Raw genomic sequence first — 21,881 nt, 5'->3', positions numbered from 1 at the left:
TTACAGAAGGAGAAATAAGACAGCCAGAGAAGTAGAGAAATTACCCAAGTTTAGAGAGTAGCTGCCCAAATTTGAACAATAATTCAATAATTCCACAGGGAAAATACATGTACTTGTGCACTTTTCTTATCCCTTATGTGCCTTTGACAGGCATATATTAATACTCATTAAAAAAACGTATTCTACAGCATATGGAAGTAATCAATATATGGCATTGATATATGGTATGTTATTTATTTAACAAGAACTATTGTCAATGATATTTAATTTTTTTTTTTTTTTGAGATGGAGTCTTGCTCTGTCACCAGGGTGGAGTACAGTGGCGCAATCTTGGTTCGCTGCAACCTCTACCTCCTGGGTTCAAGCAATTCCCCTGCTTCAGCCTCCTGAGGAGCTGGGACTACAGGCATGCACCACCACGCCTGGCTAATTTTTTGTATTTTTAGTAGAGATGGGGTTTCACCATTTTGGCTAAGATGGTCTTGATCTCCTGACCTTGTGAACCACCTACCTCGGCCTCCCAAAGTGCTGGGATTACAGGCATGAGCCACTGCACTTGGCCAGTATTTAATATTTTTAAAGCACTTTACAATTACAAGAAACTTTCATATGTATTATTTCATTGAGTTAAATTGGATTGTTCCAGTGGATTATGAGGGACAAAGTCTACATTTTCAGGGGGATAGTAAGATAAGTTAAATACCTGGAAGATGCTATACTAGCTAGTTTGAAGGGCTAGAGTGGTAGAGGGGGTATTAGCCTAAGCATGAACTAGGGAGGCATCTATTCCCCTTAGAATCATCTATTTCAGCTCTTAGAATCACCTCTATGTCCATTCAAAATGCCGTGGCGGGGCGGGAGGTGGGGGTCAGTACAATGAGGCACGACTGGAAAAGTGTCAAGACTCCTAATGTTGCAGAGAAGAACCAGGGAATGACTGTCTTGATCACCAAGTGAAGATGCAAGGATAATAATAAGAGCAATACAAACATATTCAATACTTAATGCTTTCGTATTATAAGCACCCTTTAAGTTAGGTGTGTTGTTCTTGTTGTTTGAGACAGGGTCTTGCTCTGTCACCCAGACTGGAGTGTAGTGAGGTTATCTTGGCTCACTGCAACCTCCGTCTCCCAGGCTCAAGTGATCCTCCTACCTCAGCCTCATGAATAGCTGGGACCACAGGTATTTGCCATCATGCCTGGCTAGTTTTTGCATTTCTTGTAAAGACAGGGTTTCATCATGTTGCCCAGGCTGGTCTTGAACTCCTGCACTCAAGCAGTCTGCCTGCCTCGAGCTCCTAAAGTGCTGGGATTACAGGCATGAGCCACTGCAACTGGCCTTAATTAAGTTTTTAATCCCAGTTTTATGGATGAGAAAAATAAATGCTCAGAGAAGTTAACTGACTCACTGAAGGCTGCACAGCTATCAAAGGTAAGGCCAGGATTCAAATCCAGCTTTGTCTGGAGGGTAGAGAAAAAGCAGGCTGCGAAAATAGGAATCAATTTGTCTAGAGTTCCATGTCCATCCATTTTCTTGTCTCTGTAAATGCCTCTCTGTTCCTTCTCTTAACTTTCTGATCTGCTTCTCTCCTTGTCTCTGTTTTTGTCTCCAGTCTCCCTATCACACTACCCCTCTTTACATCTCTTAACATTTTCAACCTTTATTTATTGGATCTGTACATATAAGACATTATAAGACAAACGGAAGACCTGGTTTTGCCCTGAAGGAGCAGCAATGGCACAAAATCTGCCTCTTGCTCTTCTTCAGCATCGGGCTTCCCACCCACCCCGTCGCCTCGTGGAACGTCTCTGTCTAGACCAAGCATCTGGACTTTGGCGACGCAGTAAGAAATCAAAAAAAGGGAGCACCAGGTTGCATTTCCTCCTAGAGCCACTAGGGGTCACGCTCCTCCGCGCAGAAGCGCCGGCCAACGCAGCCTGACTCTGTTGCCGGTGCGCGCCCTCCGTTGATTGGTGGCACCGCAAAGAAGTCGCGCTTTGATTGGGCGGCTGTCAGGTGTCGCTGCCGGCAGGTTCGGCTGCGCGAGCGGAGGGAGGCGGGTGAGTGAGGGCCGGGGGCGGTGGGGGAGTGGTTGGGGCTGGGGGCGGTATCGGAGTGGGTGGGCGCGGTAGAGTGGGCTTGGTGGGTTCCCAGGGCTGGGGTTCGTTCCGGGTGGGCTCGACTTTGGGAAGAGGCCCAGCGGAGGGGCCTCAGTGTCAGCGCAGGGAGAGTGAGGCGGCGAAGGCGGGGGCGGGCAAAGGCTAGTGGAGTCGGGATGGGAGGGCTGTATTCGTGACCCGGAGCAGTGCGAGGAGAGGACCGAGGAGGGGGTCGGTGAGAGAGAAGATAGGTGTGTGGGGGTCTGCGTGAGGAAGAGGGGGTCCTGCGGGAGGATGGAGGAGCGGAGTCGTACAGCGGAGAGGATCAAGGTGGAGGGGATCTGCGCCAGGAGGAGTGGGGCTGGAATCCGGGGGTAGGGGTAGCTTGAGGAATGGGTTGCGGCGGAGAGAAGGCAGCCTCCAGAAAGGGGTGGCGTGAGGAAAGAATGGATGGCAGGCAGTCATTGTGGGGGTCACTGAGGGGTCAGTATAAAGATGTTACCAAGTATGGTGACTCGTGTCCGGGCGTGAAGGACTTTAATACTGGGGAATCCTTGAGTGGGAGGATTAATTGGATTAATGGAATTAGTTGACCAATGATGAGGGTGCGGGGTGGGAAGGCAGCAGTCAGTATTGGGACCAGAGTCGTTGTAGCAAGTTGGGGAAAGAAGGCGGTATGAGGCAGCTGATACTGAGAACAGGGAGAGGAGCACAGTTGATCAGAGTTGGAATGAGGAGTGTGTCTAACGAATTAAAAATTGCATTAAGAAGAAAGGGGGGCATCCACTCTACAAGGTGGGCAGAAAGTAGTGTTGGTGGATTGAGTAGTTTTTCTGTGTTGGATGTATTCCTGCTTGGTATTTGTATTAATGTTTGCCCTTCACCACCGATGGAGCCCACCGTCAAGTGCATAGTGATTTAGGAAATTAGATAATTATGCAAGCAGCCCTAAATTCTAAGGGATAAAGAAGTTACACTGTTTACCCTGCCTTCTAACCCTTCTCCAGATCTGATTTAATATAGATGTTCCTGAGAAAAGTGCCTGCCTGCCCCTCCCTCCTTACCTTACTTGCCTATCTCCTTGCTTCTTTCCTTCCATTCATATTGATTAATGTCAGAGTAAGACTGCCCTTTAGCCCAGTGTAGACACTGAAGTTTTCTGTTCTTTTGTAACAAAGTTTGTGGGGGAGGATGGGGAGCAGAGCATAGAAAACAGGGAGGTGGCTCTGGGAACACCACATTAAAGCCCAGCTTCTCCCAGAGGTGCATCTAAATAAATCCTGGCTTATTTCATGGCTATTTCTGTCCGGCTGCTATTTTGGCTTTGTTAACTGTGAATTTAGACCTTTCGTCTCTCTTCAGCCACATATTTGTAAACAGTCTAATCCCTATTCAATTACTTACCATGCCCCATATGTAGTTGCAATAGAATTTCAAGAACATTACTGTAAATTCAGTAGAAAACTGGGAAGGACTTAATGGAAGAAAGGGCAAAGGGTTAGTAATCTTAGACTTGAGAGAAAGTCCCTGGTTCAGAGCAAGGATAAAGAATGCAACAAAATTCTAGTTGCTTAAACTATACAGAGACCTTGGGAATGTCCCAAGTCAGGGAAATTGGGTCAGGTCACTGAAAAGGAATTTAAAAATAGCCTTTTTATCAGGGGGAAGAGTGTGTGTATGAGTGCACAATGGAAATGTTAAGTCTAAGGAGAATGTTGCACCCCCATGGCAGTTGAGAAGTAAAGACAGCATATGATGAAGACTGGAAAGGTCAAGGTATATAAAGGTCAGGTAGAACTTTCTTTTTTTTGGTGGGGGGATGGGGTTTTCACTCTTGTCGCCCAGGCTGGAGTGCAGTGGCGCGATCTTGGCTCACTGCAACCTCCCCATGTGTTCAAGTGATTCTCCAGCCTCAGCCTCCTGAGTAGCTGCGACTACAGGCACACGCCACCATGCCCAGCTAATTTTTTGTATTTTTAGTAGAGATGGGTTTTCGCCATGTTGGGCAGGCTGGTCTCTAACTCTTGACCTCAAAGGATCCGCCCACCTCAGCCTCCCAAAGTGCTGGGATTACAGGCATGAGCCACCGCGCCTGATGGGCAGCTAGAACTTTTTAGTCAAAATTGCAAACCCTAGTTATAATGAAGGAGTTTAAAACCAAAATAGAGAAAATAATTATTCAAGACTGTTTTCAGAATCTATAAGACTACATATATAAAACATTATTTCTGTAAGACAAGTTCATTTACTTAAGGAGTTTGTGACTTTCATTAGAGTCATTGGTCAGTGTTTCTGAGAACTTTTGGAGACCGTGGAAAATTGCTGATGTGTGACTCAATTATTTTTGGAAAATAATAACAGATATTCATATCCTTACAATTCATATTAACAAATGTTAACCTTTTGTGTATTTGCTTCAGATGTTTTTCACAATTGAAATAAACATTATAGATAAAGTTGTGAAGTACTGTTTGAATCCTCAGTTCCATTCTCCCTTCTCCTCAAAGGTAACCACTATCATGAATTTGATGTCTTTCTTTCCAGTCCCTGTTTTTATACTTCTACTAATTATATATGCAGTCACAAACAATATGTAATATTTGTATTTATACAAATAGAATTGTACTGCAGGTATATTTCTGCAATTTGTATTTGGAAACTGTACATTTATTACATATAGTTTTTATTTTTACATTGCTATTAGTCTGTCATTTCTATATGCTACATTGTATGTATCGATTCTACTTGTAACCTCTGAACTGTTTTCACATTACCAATAGAGAGATTGAGAACTTCCTTACAAAAGTCTTCTTATGTAGGAGAATTTCTCTACAGCAGGGATTCTCTACCTCAACACTACTGAGATTTAAGGCTGGATAGTTCTTGGTTGTGAGGAGATACCTTATGCATTTTAGAATGTTTAGCAGTATCCCGGGCCTCTACTCACTAGACACCAATATCATTTCAGTTGTGGCAACCAAAAATGTCTCCTGCCAAATGTCCCCTGTACAACAAAATCACAGCTGGTTGGTTCTCAGTTAGTTGTTTGTACTTAGAAGTGGAACTGCTGGTTCAAGTTAAAGTCTTAAGATATTCTTACTGGTACAGTTTTAGGCAGGATTTTTTTTTTTTTTTAACTGTAGCTCCTGGTATGAGGGACCTTGGCCTAGACCAGCACTGGTTCTATAGCACCAGGGGACAACTAGAGAGAACATTGAAATTTCAGTTTGAGGATGGGTTGGAGAAGGCCAGGTGCAGTGGCTCACGCCTGTAATCCCAGCATTTTGGGAGCCCAAGGCGGGTGGATCACGAGGTCAGGAGTTCAAGACCAGCCTGACCAACATGGTGAAACCCCGTCTCTACTAAAAATACAAAAAATTGGCCAGGCGTTGTGGTGCATGCCTGTAATACCATCTAGACCTTTGGAAAGCTGAGGCAGGAGAATCACTTGACCCCATGAGGCGGAGGTTGCAGTAAGCCGAGATTGCGCCATCGCACTCTAGCCGGGAAACAAGAGTGAAACTCCATTTCAAAAATAATGATAATAAAAATAAATAAAGAGAATAGGTTGGAGACTGCTGTATGGATGCCTGTATCCTCAACCTCCCAACCACACTAGACCCCTTTCCCTGAATGGATTTTCTGAACTTCTGCATCTGTCTTTTATTATTATTGTTATCATTATTATAATTTATTTTTTGAGGCAGGGTCTTGCTCTGTCACCCAGGCTGGAGTGCAGTGACACAATCACGGCTTACTGCAGCCTTGACCTCTTGGGCTTAAACCGTCCTCTCACCTCAGCTATTGAGTAGCTGGGACCACAGGCAAGTACCACTCACTATGCCTGGCTAATTTAAAAAAACTTTTTTTTTCTTTTGAAACAGGATTTTTTTCTGTCACGCAGGCTGGAGTGCAGTGGTACAATCATGGCTCACTGCAGCCTTGACCTCTTGGGCTTAAACAATCCTCCCAGGTTATCCTCCCAAGTAGCTCAGACCACAGGCACATGCCACCATGTCTGGCTAATTTAAGAAAAAGCTTTTGTAAAGGCAGGATCTCCCTATATTGACCAGGCTGGTCTCAAACTCTTGAGCTCAAGCAGTCATCCTGTTTCAGCCTCCCAAAGTGCTGAGATAACAAGCATGATTCATTGTGCCCAGCCTTAAAAATTTTTTTGTAGTGATGGGATCTTCTTATGTTGCCCTGGCTGGTCTCAAACTCCTAAGCTCAAGTGATCCTCCTGCCTTAGTCTCCCAAAGTGCTGGGATTACAGGCATGAACCACAACATCTGACTGGACAACTGTCTTTTAAGAGGGAATGGATGGGGACCGGGCGTGGTGGCTCACGCCTGTAATACCAGCACTTTGGGAGGCCGAGGCAGGTGGATCACGAGGTCAAGAGATCGAGACCCTCCTGGTCAACATGGTGAAACCCCGTCTCTACTACAAAAAATTAGCTGGGCAGGGTGGCGCGTGCCTGTAATCCCAGCTACTCAGGAGACTGAGGCAGGAGAATTGCCTGAACCCAGGAGGCGGAGGTTGCAGTGAGCCGAGATTGTACCATTGCACTCCAGCCTGGGTAACAAGAGCGCAACTCCGTCTCCAAAAAAAAAAAAAAAAAAAAAAGATGGAATGGATGAAGGATAGAGAGAGTGTTTGTTTTTGTTTTGTTTTGTTTTTGTTTGTTTGGGAGAGGATCTCACTGTCACTCAGGCTGGAGTGCAATGGCATGATCTCAGCTCACTGCAACCTCTGCATCCCGGGCTTAAATGATGATTCTCCTGCCTCAGCCTCCCAAGTAGCTGGGACTATAGGCATGCACCACCATGCTTGGCTAATTTTTGTGGGTCTTTTTTCTGTAGAAACATGGTTTCAACATGTTGCCCAGCGTGGTCTCGAACTCCTGGACTCAAGTGATCCACCCTCCTCAGCCTCCCTAAGTGTTGGGATTATAGGTTTAAGCCAGTGCACCTGGCCTTGATGTTCTGATATAATGTAGGGTGGCCTCAATAAATATTTTTTTAGTTCATCTTTGGGAAGAATTAAGATGAGGTTTAAGGGCAAAGGCAGCTGAGCTCTCTCATTCCTCTGCCTTTGAATTAAATCACTGAATTCAGCACTTCTGTGAGGAAGTGGAAAAGGGCTAGGAACATTGTGGAATGAGTCCAAAGTTTGAAATGTCACTCTAACCTTCTCTTCTGGTAGGATTCAACAGTAGCCTTCCTTGAGGACCTGCCTTTCCCATTGCTGACTGAAGTTAATGTTTCTTGCTGGCCATATCAGGGACATGCAGGCATTGTAAGGGCTGATTATCTGATCCTCTTACTAATTTATTGGTTGGGGTGGGGTGAGCAGGGAGGAAATGGGACACCTTGCTTTTCTTTTATGGCTCTTTTAGCATTTCAAGCATAGCCCATATGCCTCCTTTCTTGTTGATCCTTTTTCCTATAGCTTTGTTTTGTTTCAGCCTAGTACCCTCATAGTTCCCTCTTATTTTCTTCATCCCCATCCCCATCCCCATCTCCACCCACTGCCAGGGAGCTTGGGTTCTGATCTGATGGGGTACCCCTTTCTGCAGAGCGGGATGAGTGGGTGTTCCGGCAGGGATGTGGTCGTTGACGGCCAGTGAGGGCGAGAGTACCACAGCCCACTTCTTCCTTGGAGCTGGAGATGAGGGGCTGGGCACCCGTGGAATAGGCATGAGGTCAGAAGAGAGTGACAGCGAGCTCCTTGAGGACGAGGAGGATGAAGTGGTAAGAATGGGGAAAATTATGTAACTTGGTGTTGGAGCCTCTGTCCTAGGGAGTTAAGATTCTATTGGTTGGAGATACCTCTCTGTTCTTTCCAAATGCACAGACTCCCTGTCATAAACAGGCCCTATCCTGGTTTAGGGGAGGGGCAGTAGAGATTGGTTAGGTTGCCTCTCTTAGAAACCCCTGCCCTGGCTGGCCGCGGTGGGTCATACCTGTAATCCCAGCACTTTGGGAGGCCGAACTAGTCTGAAAACCCTGTCTCTACTAGAAATACAAAAATTAGCTGGGTGTGGTGGTGGGCGCCTATAATCCCAGCTACTTGGGAGGCTGAGTGAGACTCTGTCTCAAAAAAAAAAAAGAAAAGAGAAAGAAAAAGAAACCCCTGCCCTTAGGCTCTTCCTGTTGTCTCATGGTTGTTGGTTCTCTAGCTCTCCTGCTTGAGCACGTATTTCCTACTGTGGAAAAGCTCCTATTCTGTAGGCAGTCAGAATTCTTAGCTGTGCTCTAACCTGGAGCAAAGTTAGGAGGCACCCTTTATCCCATAGGTCCAGAGTCCTGGCAAGAACCTCTGTGCCCTAAGGAGATAAGACAGTGTTCCCAGAAGTGGGTGATATTGGTGGGAAGTTCTTGAGTTTCTGATAGCACTTCCTCTCTGTAGCCTCCTGAACCTCAGATCATTGTTGGCATCTGTGCCATGACCAAGAAATCCAAGTCGAAGCCAATGACTCAAATCCTAGAGCGACTGTGCAGATTTGACTACCTGACTGTTATCATTCTGGGAGAAGATGTAATCCTTAATGAACCTGTGGAAAATTGGCCATCCTGCCACTGCCTCATCTCTTTCCACTCCAAAGGTTGGGGTCTGGGAAGGAAAATGGGAAGGAATGGTGGTGGGAATACTGGTTTGGGAAGTGAGGTTCTTGTTGTCTTATTTCCTTAGTAAAGAGCCATCAGCTCCTTGTGGCACACTAGAGAACAGTGCAAAGGAGTTTGCTTTCCCTACATCTTGGAGGAGTTGCCAGGGGTTTAAAGCCTGTACTCTAACCTCAGGACAACTCTAAGTGTCTTAGGATCTCTGACAGAATTGGGTCTCTGGAAGGACTGTAAATATAATTCTGTTTTACTTTTTCTTGATGAATATTCTAGACTTGGGGAGCTGGGCAGAAGAATAAATGATGGATTGAATGGGTAGAGGAGATCAGTGGCAGCCAATAGCTTTAATATGTTTTTCTATCTCTCTTGCTCTTTTCTCGTTCTCTTTCACTCCCTTTCTTTGATCTCTTTATTGCCTGTCTCTGTTCTAGGCTTTCCTCTGGACAAAGCTGTTGCTTACTCCAAGCTTCGAAACCCCTTTCTTATCAATGATCTGGCCATGCAGTATTACATCCAAGATAGGTATAACTTCCTGTTGACCAGTAAGATGGGTGGTGTTGGGATCATGCATGTTTAGAGAACCCACTCTGGGAGGGGCCGAGTCAAACAAACATGCTTAATTTTTGTACCATAATTTTGTGCCTTGGTGTCTTTTAATCCTTGTGTAAATGAAATCCCCAGCCTCTCCCCTTAGTTACTCCCACCTCTCCCAGCTATTTTATTTGGGGGTGACAGGAGGGAGGTGTACCGGATCCTGCAGGAAGAGGGTATTGATCTGCCTCGATATGCTGTGCTCAATCGTGATCCTGCTCGGCCTGAGGGTAAGTACCTGGCCTGAGGGAGGGTTAGTCCTTCCCTTTCTTGCTTTCTATGACTTAGCCACGTTTTCATCTTCTAGACATCTATATACTACCTATCTATGTGGGGCTTTGGTTATTGGATTATGGGTGGGATTAGAGCTATGAGTCTTTGGACAGAGCCTTGGACTTGTTATATAGAGATATTACCTCGTCTATTACAAAGATATAGTCATAAAAATTTGATGGTTATAGAGATTAAAACCTGGGGAAATGACAATTAGTAATATTCTACAACTTTGTGCCATCGGAATGACCACACACCTACCTTTCAGAATGCAATCTAATAGAAGGTGAAGACCAAGTAGAGGTCAATGGAGCTGTCTTTCCCAAGCCCTTTGTGGAGAAGCCAGTGAGTGCGGAAGATCACAATGTTTACATCTACTACCCCAGCTCAGCTGGAGGAGGAAGCCAGCGTCTGTTTCGTAAGGTACAGGAGATATTTGAGCATCTGGGGAGTCAGAGAGATAGAAGGGCAAGGATGAGGTTGTGGGGAAGGAAGATGGAGAATGGAGAATTTGGGAACAGAATAAAGAATTGAGGTAACATTGTTTTTTCTTCTTTTTTATCCTGAAGATTGGCAGCCGAAGCAGTGTTTACTCTCCTGAGAGCAGCGTCCGAAAGACAGGGTCATACATCTATGAGGAGTTTATGCCAACAGATGGCACAGATGTCAAGGTTATGGTGGATACAGGGATTTAAGAGGTTACAAATGTCTGGGGGTGGGGGGTTGGGGTATGTGGGAAGCAGGTGGAAGTATATGGGGAGGAGGTCCTAGAAAATAACATGATGTGAATGTGATTGGCTTTCATATTCAGGTGAAGATAATGAGTGGAGGATATAGACATTTCACTATCAGATCAGGGGTGAGACTGACTTAGAAAAATAGCATAATGTTAGTAAATTGTTTTTTAATAAGGACTAGATGACAGTATAGGAATCCTGAGGAGAAACCTTCATAATGATACTTCAGTTAGGGCTCAGTAGAAAAAGTGTTGGTCGGTCTCCTTCTTAATGCTCAGGATTTGTTTGTTTTCTTGTTGTTGTTGTTGTTGTTTTACTCTGAAACTAGTCTACAGACCAGTGCTCATATTGTCTTCTCATATACAGGGTGAGCTGTGGGCATACTCAGTGATGCTATGTACCTGCAGGTGTATACAGTGGGGCCAGATTATGCCCATGCTGAAGCTAGAAAATCTCCAGCTTTGGATGGGAAAGTTGAACGAGACAGTGAGGGGAAAGAGATTCGATATCCAGTCATGCTGACTGCCATGGAAAAGCTGGTGGCCAGGAAAGTCTGCGTAGCTTTCAAGGTAGAGGAGGACCCAGGGAGGTTGTGAAATGAGGGAGAAAGGAAGGAACAGGGGTCTGGGAAGAGTAACTGTCTTGTCGTCATCTTTCTGCTTTCCCTTTCAGCAAACGGTTTGTGGATTTGACCTCCTTCGTGCCAATGGTCATTCCTTTGTGTGTGATGTCAATGGCTTTAGTTTTGTCAAGAACTCGATGAAATACTATGATGACTGTGCCAAGATTCTGGGGTAAGAGACATAGTGATCTCTGCTGGGGAGAATGGGCTTACAGAAGACTAATTGAAAGTTTTTGCTTTATTTTTAATATTATAAATATGATTTAAAAGTGAAAAAGGCCGGGCTCAGTGTCTCATGCCTGTAATCTCAACACTTTGGGAGGCCGAGGCGGGTGGATCGCTTGAGGTCAGGCGTTAGAGACCAGCTTGGCCAACATGGTGAAACCCTATCTCTACTAAAGATACAAAATTAGCCAGGCATGGTGGCACATACCTGCTACTAGGGAGGCTGCAGCAGGAGAATCGCTTGAATACAGGAGTTGGAGGTTGCAGTGAGCTGAGTTCATGCCATTGCACTCCAGCCTGGATGACAAGAGCGAAATTCCATCTCAAAAATAAATAAATAAATAAAATTTAAAAAATAAAAGAAAGAAAAAAGAGAAAGGGCTCCTTGCCTTTCTAACACTGACCCCCCAGAGACCATTGTTGTTAACAGTTTTAGACATAACAATTTGTCTTTTTCTGCCATATTTGAATTGTATTTATTTTACCAAATGTGGTCATACTATAATACTGCTCTGCAACTTGACTTTCCAAAAATTTTGTCATGTAATGTTTAAACCTTTCAAAAATATATAAGGAATGATGACTATAGTGAGCATCTATGTATTCACCACCTGGCTTAAGAAATAAAATACTAATATAAGCCAGGTGCAGTGGCTCACTCCTGTAATCCCAACACTTTGGGAGGCTGAGGTGGTGGATCACCTGAGACCAGGAGTTCAAGACCAGCCTGACCAACGTGGTGAAACCTCGTTTCTACTAAAAATACAAAAAATTGGCCAGGTGCAGTGGCTCCCACCTGTAATCCCAGCACTTTGGGAGGCTAAGGCAGGCAGATCACCTGAGGTCAGGAGTTACAGCCTGGCCAACGTGGTGAAACCCCGTCTCTACTTAAAAAAAAAAAAAAAAAAAAATTACCCAGGCATGCTGGGAGGCGCCTATAATCCCAGCTACTTGGGAAACTGATACAGGAGAATCGCTTGAACCAAGGAAGCGGAGGTTGCAGTGAGCCAAGATTGTGCCACTGTACTCCAGCCAGGGTGACAATAGTAAGACTCAGTCTCAAAAAAAAAAAAAGAAAAAAAGAATTAGCCAGAGTGGTGGTGTAATGCTAGCTACTCGGGAGGCTGAGGCAGTAGAATCGCTTGAACCCAGGAGGCAGAGGTTGCAGTCAACTGAGATCATGCCATTGCACTTCAGCCTGGGCAACAAGAGCAACACTCTTATCTCAAAAAAAAAAAAAAAAAAAAAAAAAAGAATATAGTTGAAGCCCCTATATACTCCTCCCTGATAACATTGCCTCCCTACCTCCAGAGGGAACCACAATCCTTAATTTGGTGTTTGTCATTCCCATATATTTATTTATATTTTTTACTACATATGTATGAGTATTTGTTTGTATGTTTTTAGACTTTATATTAATATATTCTTCTGCCTGCAGTCTGCTTGTTTTTGTGAGCTTCATTCATATGAGTAGTTCTGGTTTATTCACTTTCACATGGCTTCTTCATTTCTGTTTCTAGAAACACCATAATGCGGGAGCTTGCCCCACAGTTCCAAATCCCGTGGTCCATCCCCACAGAGGCTGAGGACATTCCCATTGTTCCTACCACATCTGGCACTATGTAAGTAAAAGTAAAAAATCTGGAGTAACTTAACCAAAGACACATGGGATTCCTTAAGCCAGACTAATGGTTACTTCCTGACCCCATACTATCTGACCATCAGAGCCTGGGTCTCTTCTGCTCAGTCTTCTTAACTCCCCTTATATTCCCTTTTTTTTGAGACAGAGTCTTGCTCTGTTGCCCAGGCTGGAGTGCAGTGGCATGATCTCAGCTCACTGCAACCTCCACTTCCTGGGTTCAGGTGAGTACATCTGGCTAATTTTTGCCTTTTCAGCAGAGACAGGGTTTCAGCATGTGACCAGGCTGGTCTTGAACTCTTGGACTGAAGTGATCCACTCACCTCGGCCTTCCAAAGTGCTGAGATTACAGGCGTGAACCACCATGTCCAGCTTCCATATATATTCCTAATCTCAGTTCCCTTTTCCTCTGTTTATTTTTTTGTTTGGTTGGTTTTTTGTTTTGTTTTGTTTCTTTGCGACAGGGTCTGGCTCTGTCTCCCAGGCTGGAGTGCAGTGTTCAGTCATGGTTCACTGCAACCTGTACCTCCTGGGCTCAAGTGATCCTCCCACCTCAGCCTCTTGAAGAGCTGGGACCACAGGCATATGCCACCATGCCTAGATAATTTTTTCTCTTTTAACTTTTTCATAGACATAGGCTCACCCTATGTTGCTCACACTCACCCTATGCTTCTCCTGGACCTAAGTGATCCTCCCACCTCAGCCTCCCCAAGTGTTGAGATCGCAGGCGTGAACCCTGCCCAGTCCCTCTGTTTTTTGACATGTCAAGTAATGTGATGACAGGAGGTTGGATGGGGGCATGGGAGAAGCTCTGATCACATTTATGATCTTAGGATGGAACTTCGTTGTGTCATTGCAATTATTCGTCATGGGGATCGTACTCCCAAGCAGAAGATGAAGATGGAAGTGACACACCCAAGGTAGGAAGAGTGTCCTAATTTACACAAATAGGTTTTTGTGAGAAAGATTGCATCGGGGGGCAACTCCTAGAGGCTTTGACTGTCTCATCCCACACTGAAGCTTCTCATTACTTCTTCAGGTTTTTTGCTCTATTTGAAAAACATGGTGGCTACAAGACAGGGAAATTAAAACTCAAGCGACCTGAGCAGCTCCAGGTAAAGTAGTGAATCTGGCTGGGAGGAGCAGTGCTGTGAGAGATAGAGGCTATGGCATTGGGGGGTCTTGATAAAAAACTAAGATGAAAAGGTAACTGTCCAGGATTTGGCCTTCTGCATGGATACCTTATTATTTCCTCTAGGAGGTACTGGATATCACAAGGCTATTGTTGGCTGAACTGGAGAAAGAACCAGGTGGTGAGATCGAGGAGAAGACTGGAAAACTAGAGCAGCTGAAGTCTGTATTGGAGATGTGAGAAAGGGGATAGCTAAAGGGAGCCAATAACAGTGAGAATTGGGGTGCTGGTACAGAAAATCAACTGTGACTTTATCCTGCAGGTATGGTCACTTCTCAGGTATAAACCGGAAGGTGCAATTGACTTACTACCCTCATGGAGTAAAAGCTTCTAATGAGGGACAAGGTAAGATATAGTCCCCCTTACCATTACCTCTCAAATCTTATGTTCCTTTAATTTTTTTTCCATCTTCTCTCCTCACCAGATCCCTTTTACTTGAGCCTATAGATGACCTCTACCCTAAATTGACTTTCTGGTCTCCTCAGAAGACCTAACATTTAGATATTCCCACTATTTTTTTAGATCTAGACCATTCACTGCCTCTTATTCCTCAGATCCACAAAGGGAGGCTCTAGCCCCATCTCTGTTGCTGGTACTGAAGTGGGGTGGAGAACTGACTCCTGCTGGTCGTGTTCAGGCTGAGGAGCTGGGGCGAGCTTTTCGCTGCATGTACCCTGGAGGACAGGGTGAGTGTTTTGAGGGGTAAACATAGCAGGGCTAGGATAAAATAAATAAAGAGTAAACTGGGGGAAATGAAGGGACAGAGACGGTGGGGAAGTTAGTATTTTTTCTTCCACATTAATATTTATAGCAGTCCATTCCTGGTCCTCCCCTTTGTCCCCAGGTGACTATGCTGGCTTCCCTGGTTGTGGGCTGCTTCGTCTCCATAGCACTTTCCGCCATGATCTCAAGATCTATGCCTCTGATGAGGGTCGTGTCCAGATGACTGCTGCTGCCTTTGCCAAGGTGCATGCTACAGTGCTATAGTCCCAGCTTCCATTAGGTAGAGAAGCAGAGAGTTTGGAGAACCAGTTGAGGATTTCAGGGTGCTTGTACGCCAACTCAGAGAAATTTCTGCAGGTATCAGACCATTCCGTACTACTGAGAATGAGCTGAAAATAATTAGTGAGGGTAGGCCCTATCTCTTCAACCAGCTCCCATTCAATCTCTGGGACCATCTAGGCCTAGGAATACTAACCTGGAAAGGAAACAAATAGACTTTGTGCTTTCCCTTTAGGGCCTTCTGGCTCTAGAAGGGGAGCTGACACCCATTTTGGTACAAATGGTGAAGAGTGCCAACATGAATGGGCTCCTGGACAGCGATGGGGATTCCTTGAGCAGCTGCCAGCACCGGGTAAAGGCTCGGCTGCACCATATTTTACAGCAGGATGCACCCTTTGGCCCTGAGGACTACGATCAGGTCAGAGTCTAAAATATCCTGGGTCTCAAATTCCTTGAATTCTATATAGTAGGGATCAAGATCAATAATAATAGTATTTACTGCATGCCAGGCACTGTTTCAGTTGTTTTACACATATATCTCATTTAGTCCTTAACAGTAGCCCTTTGAAGTAAGTGCAGGTCCACAATCTCTAATCCACAATTTTGAAAATTAAAAAGATTTCTTTGTTGACATTAAGATTTATTTGGCAGCTAAACCTGACAAATACTGTCATAAGATTTTTATAATCCTAATTTTTCCCAAGTAGTATAAATAGTCATGTATTTTGTGGCAGAAATATTAATGTGTTTGGTTATGCCATAGGCCCTGATGGAGATATTATATATATATATATGGCATATATACTGTATTCTAAAGTCCAAAAAATTCTCAATTCCAAAGCACAGCTGATCCCAAGGATCCTGAAAAAAAAAGTTTCAGTTATCCATTGTTGCATAAGAAACTACCCCAAAACATAGTAACCTAAAACAACCACCATTTTATTATCTCTCACAGTTCTGGGCTCAACTGATCTTGCTTGGAGTCTCTCCTGAAATTTCAGTCAGATATTGACTAGAGCTGGAACCATCTGGAAGTTCAGCTGCAATTGTGGGATGGCTGGCTCTCTCCCTCTTTATGCTCTCCCTGTAATCGCAGTGCCTCTCTTCTCCACATGGTTCTTCATATGGTTTCTATAGCATGTTAGCTGGACGACGTATTAAATGGTAGCTTTAGGGATATGCAAAAGCAGAAGCTTAGAAACTTAAGTGTAGGCCCAGAATTAGCGCAATGTAACTTTGTTATTTTTTTATTGGTTAAGCAGTCACAGGCCAGCCAGATTTAAGGGAAGGCAAGGAAGACGAAGAATTGATGGTCATCTTTAAACCACTATGAGGACAGCAGACCACAAGGACTTTCCTTCCATTTTACAAATGAGGAAACCTAGGCTCAGAAGAATCTAAGCAATTTTCATAGGTCATCCAGCTAATATGAACCCAAGGAGTCTAACTACAAAGCCTAGGCTGTTACATTGCCTTACAGTATTAATCCTAGTATATGCCATTACCCAATATGGTCATTCTTTTTCCTGTGTATTCAGGCTACAATTGACCAGGCAGTGGTTTTCTACTCTTCCCACTCCTCATTTCTGATAGGTTCTTTTAAAAAACGTTTAAAAATTTAAAATTGTGGTACCACTTTAACTATTTTTAAGTATACAGTTCAGTAGCATTACATGCATTTACATTGTTGTGTAATGTTTCTGATTGGTTCTTAAATGAGCTAAGTAGCTAAGCACATTGCTATGAGCCCATAGCATTTCTGTGTTTCTGTGTTTCCCTGCCATTTTCAAGTCTGAGTAGGACTTGATAAGGAACAGGACTTTGCTCCTTTATTTTCGAATCCATTGCTCACTGTCAAACTCAAAAAAACTAAGGCAGTTTTCCTTTTCTGCCTTGCCTTCTTTTGCGAGCAAAAATGAAACTTGCGAGGACCTACATAGAATTGTGCATTTCAGCCACTATCTTTATTCTCTCTCCCCATTTCTCATTGATTGTGACTGTCTTAAAAGCCTGAGTTGGAACCCAGTTCTGAGACAGCATTTCTACTCTAGGCTCAGGCTAGCATGTTGTTTAGAGGAAGAAGATAATGTAGAGGAAGAAGATAATCAGAAGATATCTGATCTCTACTCATGAAAACACTCTGTGGAGATTTTGAGGGATTTTGGTTTAATTATTCTGCAGTATTTTCCATGTGTATTCTAGAACCCTCAAGAAAAGAACTTAGGACTATTTTATTTTCTCTGGACCTTTTAATTCAATCCCTCTTACATGACTATGTGCTAGAGCAGCCCCCTTACCTGAAGGCCCAGAACTGCTAGTATGCTCAGTAACCTAAGAATACTCACTGGAGTGAATTAACATACAGATCTGTTTTGGAGGTAGTCTCTGTGTGATATGCTCACAGGAAATCTGGGCAATTAGTGCTAAGCCTATCTTGCTTTTCTTCTCTCTATTCTTCATAGCTGGCTCCCACCAGAAGTACTTCCCTGCTCAACTCCATGACTATCATCCAGAATCCTGTGAAGGTCTGTGATCAGGTATTTGCCCTGATCGAAAACCTCACACACCAGATCCAAGAACGAATGCAGGACCCCAGGTCTGTAGGTGGGTGTGAATACTACTATCTTCCCTTCAAGGTCTCAGGTATGGATGGGTTTCTCAGGCATTCTTGTGTCATCTCCTAAATGTCAGAGACCAGGCCTCCTCATCCCTCTGGTTCTGCTTCAGGGTTGTCAGGGTCTTTTGTTTGAGGTAAAATCTTTGACTCTTATCTGATTGCTGCTTTTCTTCCAGACCTGCAACTCTACCACAGTGAAACACTAGAACTAATGCTACAGCGTTGGAGCAAGCTGGAGCGTGACTTCCGACAGAAGAGTGGGCGCTATGATATCAGTAAGATCCCTGACATCTATGACTGTGTCAAGTATGATGTGCAGCACAATGGGAGTCTGGGACTTCAAGGCACAGCAGAGTTGCTCCGTCTCTCTAAGGCATTGGCTGATGTGGTCATTCCCCAGGTGTGTCTTGTATAAGGGACCTAGCCTGGGGATGAGGGTGTTGGGGAAGGAAAGAGAGAAAAGGTGGAAAGGAAGGTCGATTTGGGACTAGAGGAAAGGAACTTAGAGAAGGAATAAGTTGAGTTGCTACATTTCTCAGGGTCCACTCTGGCTCTTGGTAAGTACAGGAGGGTAATTCAGGAGACACCTGGAAGAGGGGGAATACAGTGGATGTGAAAGAAGCCCTAGACCTGAGGTGATGACAGGCATGATCTTGGTCCTGGGAATATGAGGCATGAGAAAACAAGATTTACTGAGGTATTTATTCCTGACCTATGGCTCCTAGGAGTACGGGATCAGTCGGGAAGAGAAACTGGAAATTGCTGTGGGCTTCTGTCTTCCACTGTTGCGGAAGATACTACTTGACCTGCAGAGAACCCACGAGGATGAGTCTGTCAACAAGCTGCATCCCCTGTGAGGGAGGGCTGGGAAGGGTGCTGGATGGAGGGAGGGGCATGTCAGGGAGCCTTGGGGAAATCAAGGCTGGGACAGCTTGGGGAACCAAGAATAAACAAGATTTTGGGATGGAAAGGAGAGAAGTCTTTCAGGTGGGAGGAGGGAGTTTGCAGAAGAGTGGGAAGAGGGTTAACTGACTGTGTGAGTGATTTAACTGTTATCTCAGGTACTCCCGAGGTGTGCTCTCCCCAGGTCGCCACGTTCGAACACGTCTCTATTTCACTAGTGAGAGCCACGTTCACTCCCTACTCAGTGTCTTCCGTTATGGGGGTCTTCTTGATGTAAGGATCCTCTTTCTTCCTTAACCTATGAACAGCTTTTTCCCAGCATTGTTTTGCTCTTCTCCTCATGCTTTTTTAATGAAAGCTTTCTCCATTCTCATTGGCCCCCTGCTTATTCCCTGACTCCCTTGTCCTTAAGCAATGGCTTACTTCTTTTTGCATTTGGTAGGAGACCCAGGATGCACAATGGCAGCGAGCTTTGGATTATCTTAGTGCCATCTCAGAGCTTAACTACATGACCCAGATTGTCATCATGCTTTATGAGGACAACACACAGGTGAGGAGATGAGAGGAACGCCCCTTCTTTTTACCTCTATTAAAAAAAAAACAAACCTCGCTTATCCTTATAATTTGGAGAATTGAGCTAGGTGTGGCACTTAGGAACAGCATGACACAGAGCATCCAGGAGGTTCCTACTAGAATGGAAAGTACGTTCTGGGTTGGTGTTGACCAGAGAGAGAACCTAGAACACAGCTGTGGCATTAGGAAGAGTATGGAATTTGGGACAATGTTATGAGTCTTATTTCTTCAAACATGGTATACATATATCTTCTGCATACGGCTCCACAATGATACCATTTTTTTTTTTTTTTTTTTTTTTTTTTTTTTTTTTTTTGAGACGGAGTCTCGCTCTTGTTACCCAGGCTGGAGCGCAATGGCGCGATCTCGGCTCACCGCAACCTCCGCCTCCTGGGTTCAGGCAATTCTCCTGCCTCAGCCTCCTGAGTAGCTGGGATTACAGGCACGCGCCACCGTGCCCAGCTAATTTTTTTTTGTATTAGTAGAGACGGGGTTTCACAATGTTGACCAGGATGGTCTCGATCTCTTGACCTCGTGATCCACCCGCCTCGGCCTCCCAAAGTGCTGGGATTACAGGCTTGAGCCACCGCGCCCGGCCCCCTTTTTTTTTTTTTTGAGATAAAGTCTCACTCCATCACCCAGGCTGGTGTGCAGTGCAGCAGTCTGAGCTCACTGCAGCCTCACAACCTCTGCCTCCTGGGCTCAAGTGATCCTCTCACCTCAGCCTCCTGAATAGCTGGGATGACAGGCATATGCCACCATGGGCAGCTAATTTTTTGTATTTTCTGTAGAGATGGGGTCTCAACATGTTGCCCAGGCTGGTCTCAAACTCCTGGACTCAAGTGATTCGCCTGCCCCAGCCTCCCAAAGTGTTAGAATTACAGGCATGAGCCACTGCTCCCAGCCCATAAGATATCTTTAAGTGTTCTGCTATATGCACCATAGCCAAGCTGAGTTATCGCGGAAGGTAATGGGAAGGGTTGTAAAGCTGGAAGTTCAAAAGTCACATGCCATGGCAAAATCACAAATGGTAAAGATGAGGGAATGAGGATCCTGTAAGAGATAATATATAGTTAAAAGGAAGCTATAACAGGTCAGCCCTAGAGTAATTCAAGACCCTGAATTCCTGGGAGAATGAATCCTCTTGAGTTCCTCTCTACTTCCACCACAATATCCAGCTTCTCCCAACTTCCCCCTCTTGTGGTGATGCCCCGTAGGATCCCTTATCAGAGGAACGGTTCCATGTGGAGCTACACTTCAGCCCTGGAGTGAAAGGTGTTGAGGAAGAAGGCAGTGCCCCAGCTGGCTGTGGATTCCGTCCAGCCTCTTCTGAGGTGGGTCAGAGTGCTGGGATTTGGGACTCAAGGACTTAGGAACCAAGTGGTGGGAAACGGTACAGGGAGAAGTAAAAGGGTTGGGTAGTATGGGAATAGGAACCTGGAGATCATTAACACCTCTCTTATCTGCCTTTGTATTGTATAGAATGAGGAGATGAAAACCAACCAAGGCAGTATGGAGAACCTGTGCCCAGGAAAGGCATCAGATGAGCCAGACCGGGCATTGCAGATTTCACCCCAGCCTCCTGAGGGCCCTGGCCTCCCAAGGAGATCACCCCTCATTCGTAACCGAAAAGCTGGTTCCATGGAGGTAATGAGAGGGCCTTGGGAAAAAATGAAGGGGTGAAAGTGCTCATAGGACTATATTCATGGATCCTCTAGATCCCCTTGGTGGGGACTCTTGGGACTTGAAGCAGAGTCCTCCTGCTCTGATTGATGTTTTACTTAATCTCTTTTTCACAGCTGGTCTCCCAATAGAGCTTCTTTAACCTGGTTGCTACTTCTCAGATTAGAGAGTTGCCATTGAAGGGTGCCTGAAAGATAAGGGTTTAAAGAGATAAGATTAAAGAGGAGGCTTCTGGATGAATTTGAAAAGGTAGTGTTCTTTAAGAGGAAATCTAGTAGAAACAGCATAAACTCTGGGCAAAAATCCCAGTCTGATACTTGGAAGCTGTGTGACTTTGGCTGGGTAACTTCTCTACACTTCTCTGGCCTTAACTTCTCTAAACCTCAATTTTTTTTCACCTGTAAAATGTGAGTAGTATTGCCCTTATGGATGCTCAACAAACAGTAATATAAAAATAGTACAATTGATATTAAATTGACCCTCTCCAGCTGTTTGTCACCTTGGGTAAACATTATAGCTCAGAGAGGAGCAAATACCCGGCACTTTATCTATACTGTTGTTCCAGAAAGTGGGTCAGTCTAGAGCTCTGTCTGTCTTCCTCTTGTTCTAATGAGGATCTTTGTCAGCATGGGCCTGTGTTTTGTTGTTTTTGGAGTTTGTCTCTAGTTCTGGTTCTAGATCTCTAGCTTAGAGGAAGGAAGTGTTATTAATCTCATATTGTGTCCAGCTAACCAGCTGAAGTTTTTGTTTTGGTCTTTTTCCTGGAAGAACTGTTTCTGTCTTTGGCCCAAATACATCGTTTTTTTTTCCCCCTATCCAGTTCCTTCTGTATCACTTTCATTCTTTTTGACACCACAATTTATCCCTGTTTCAGAGACTTTGACTGTCTGATTTGGATTCTACTCTGACTGATGACTCTGATCACCTGGCTCTATGCCAGGTCTCTATCTTAGAGGAATTGGTTTTTCCACTTTAGGGATATATCAGAACAATCTATAACTAGCTTATCTAGTTCAGCAAAAGGTTTGCAATTCAGATTTTGGAGAAAGCTGAGAAGATAAACTGCAGTCTCTTCTTTTGATTCACTCTTTACTTCTGG

At 44.6% G+C, this 21,881-nt stretch overlaps 1 protein-coding gene across 20 annotated transcripts in view; it reads left to right on the top strand.

Annotated features, from left to right (window-relative positions):
* The first annotated feature begins 2,023 nt into the window (after nucleotides 1-2,023).
* Nucleotides 2,024-21,881, top strand: part of PPIP5K1 (diphosphoinositol pentakisphosphate kinase 1) — a 58,060-nt gene continuing 38,202 nt past the window's right edge. For 5 of the 20 annotated variants that reach the window (XM_064365984.1, XM_012442162.3, XM_012442158.3 and 2 more), the window contains exons 1-26: nucleotides 2,507-3,885; nucleotides 4,520-4,606; nucleotides 7,305-7,397; nucleotides 7,678-7,852; nucleotides 8,511-8,706; nucleotides 9,157-9,247; nucleotides 9,461-9,546; nucleotides 9,858-10,012; nucleotides 10,159-10,260; nucleotides 10,734-10,895; nucleotides 10,999-11,120; nucleotides 12,694-12,795; nucleotides 13,646-13,732; nucleotides 13,852-13,927; nucleotides 14,071-14,180; nucleotides 14,267-14,349; nucleotides 14,559-14,690; nucleotides 14,849-14,970; nucleotides 15,242-15,424; nucleotides 17,469-17,610; nucleotides 17,800-18,023; nucleotides 18,349-18,476; nucleotides 18,685-18,799; nucleotides 18,969-19,076; nucleotides 20,317-20,433; nucleotides 20,582-20,746. In XM_064365984.1, coding sequence (XP_064222054.1) covers nucleotides 7,706-7,852; nucleotides 8,511-8,706; nucleotides 9,157-9,247; nucleotides 9,461-9,546; nucleotides 9,858-10,012; nucleotides 10,159-10,260; nucleotides 10,734-10,895; nucleotides 10,999-11,120; nucleotides 12,694-12,795; nucleotides 13,646-13,732; nucleotides 13,852-13,927; nucleotides 14,071-14,180; nucleotides 14,267-14,349; nucleotides 14,559-14,690; nucleotides 14,849-14,970; nucleotides 15,242-15,424; nucleotides 17,469-17,610; nucleotides 17,800-18,023; nucleotides 18,349-18,476; nucleotides 18,685-18,799; nucleotides 18,969-19,076; nucleotides 20,317-20,433; nucleotides 20,582-20,746 — 2,955 coding nt within the window. In that variant the 5' untranslated portion in view covers nucleotides 2,507-3,885; nucleotides 4,520-4,606; nucleotides 7,305-7,397; nucleotides 7,678-7,705. Of the gene's footprint in view, nucleotides 2,061-2,127; nucleotides 2,351-2,503; nucleotides 3,886-4,519; nucleotides 4,607-7,304; nucleotides 7,398-7,677; nucleotides 7,853-8,510; nucleotides 8,707-9,156; nucleotides 9,248-9,460; nucleotides 9,547-9,857; nucleotides 10,013-10,158; nucleotides 10,261-10,692; nucleotides 10,896-10,998; nucleotides 11,121-12,693; nucleotides 12,796-13,645; nucleotides 13,733-13,851; nucleotides 13,928-14,070; nucleotides 14,181-14,266; nucleotides 14,350-14,558; nucleotides 14,691-14,848; nucleotides 14,971-15,241; nucleotides 15,425-17,468; nucleotides 17,611-17,799; nucleotides 18,024-18,348; nucleotides 18,477-18,684; nucleotides 18,800-18,968; nucleotides 19,077-20,316; nucleotides 20,434-20,581; nucleotides 20,747-21,881 lie in introns of those variants that run through there. The other 15 variants (XM_012442163.3, XM_012442160.3, XM_064365979.1 and 12 more) reach the window with 13 other exon arrangements.

The sequence above is a fragment of the Aotus nancymaae genome, unplaced genomic scaffold, assembly GCF_030222135.1.
Source record: "Aotus nancymaae isolate 86718 unplaced genomic scaffold, 86718_ANA_hifiasm-v0.15.2.pri h1tg000062l, whole genome shotgun sequence".
In the NCBI taxonomy this organism is placed as follows: Eukaryota; Metazoa; Chordata; class Mammalia; order Primates; family Aotidae; genus Aotus; species Aotus nancymaae.
The sequence above is the reverse complement of the archived record's forward strand: the minus strand, read 5'-3'. Positions and strand labels throughout refer to the sequence as shown.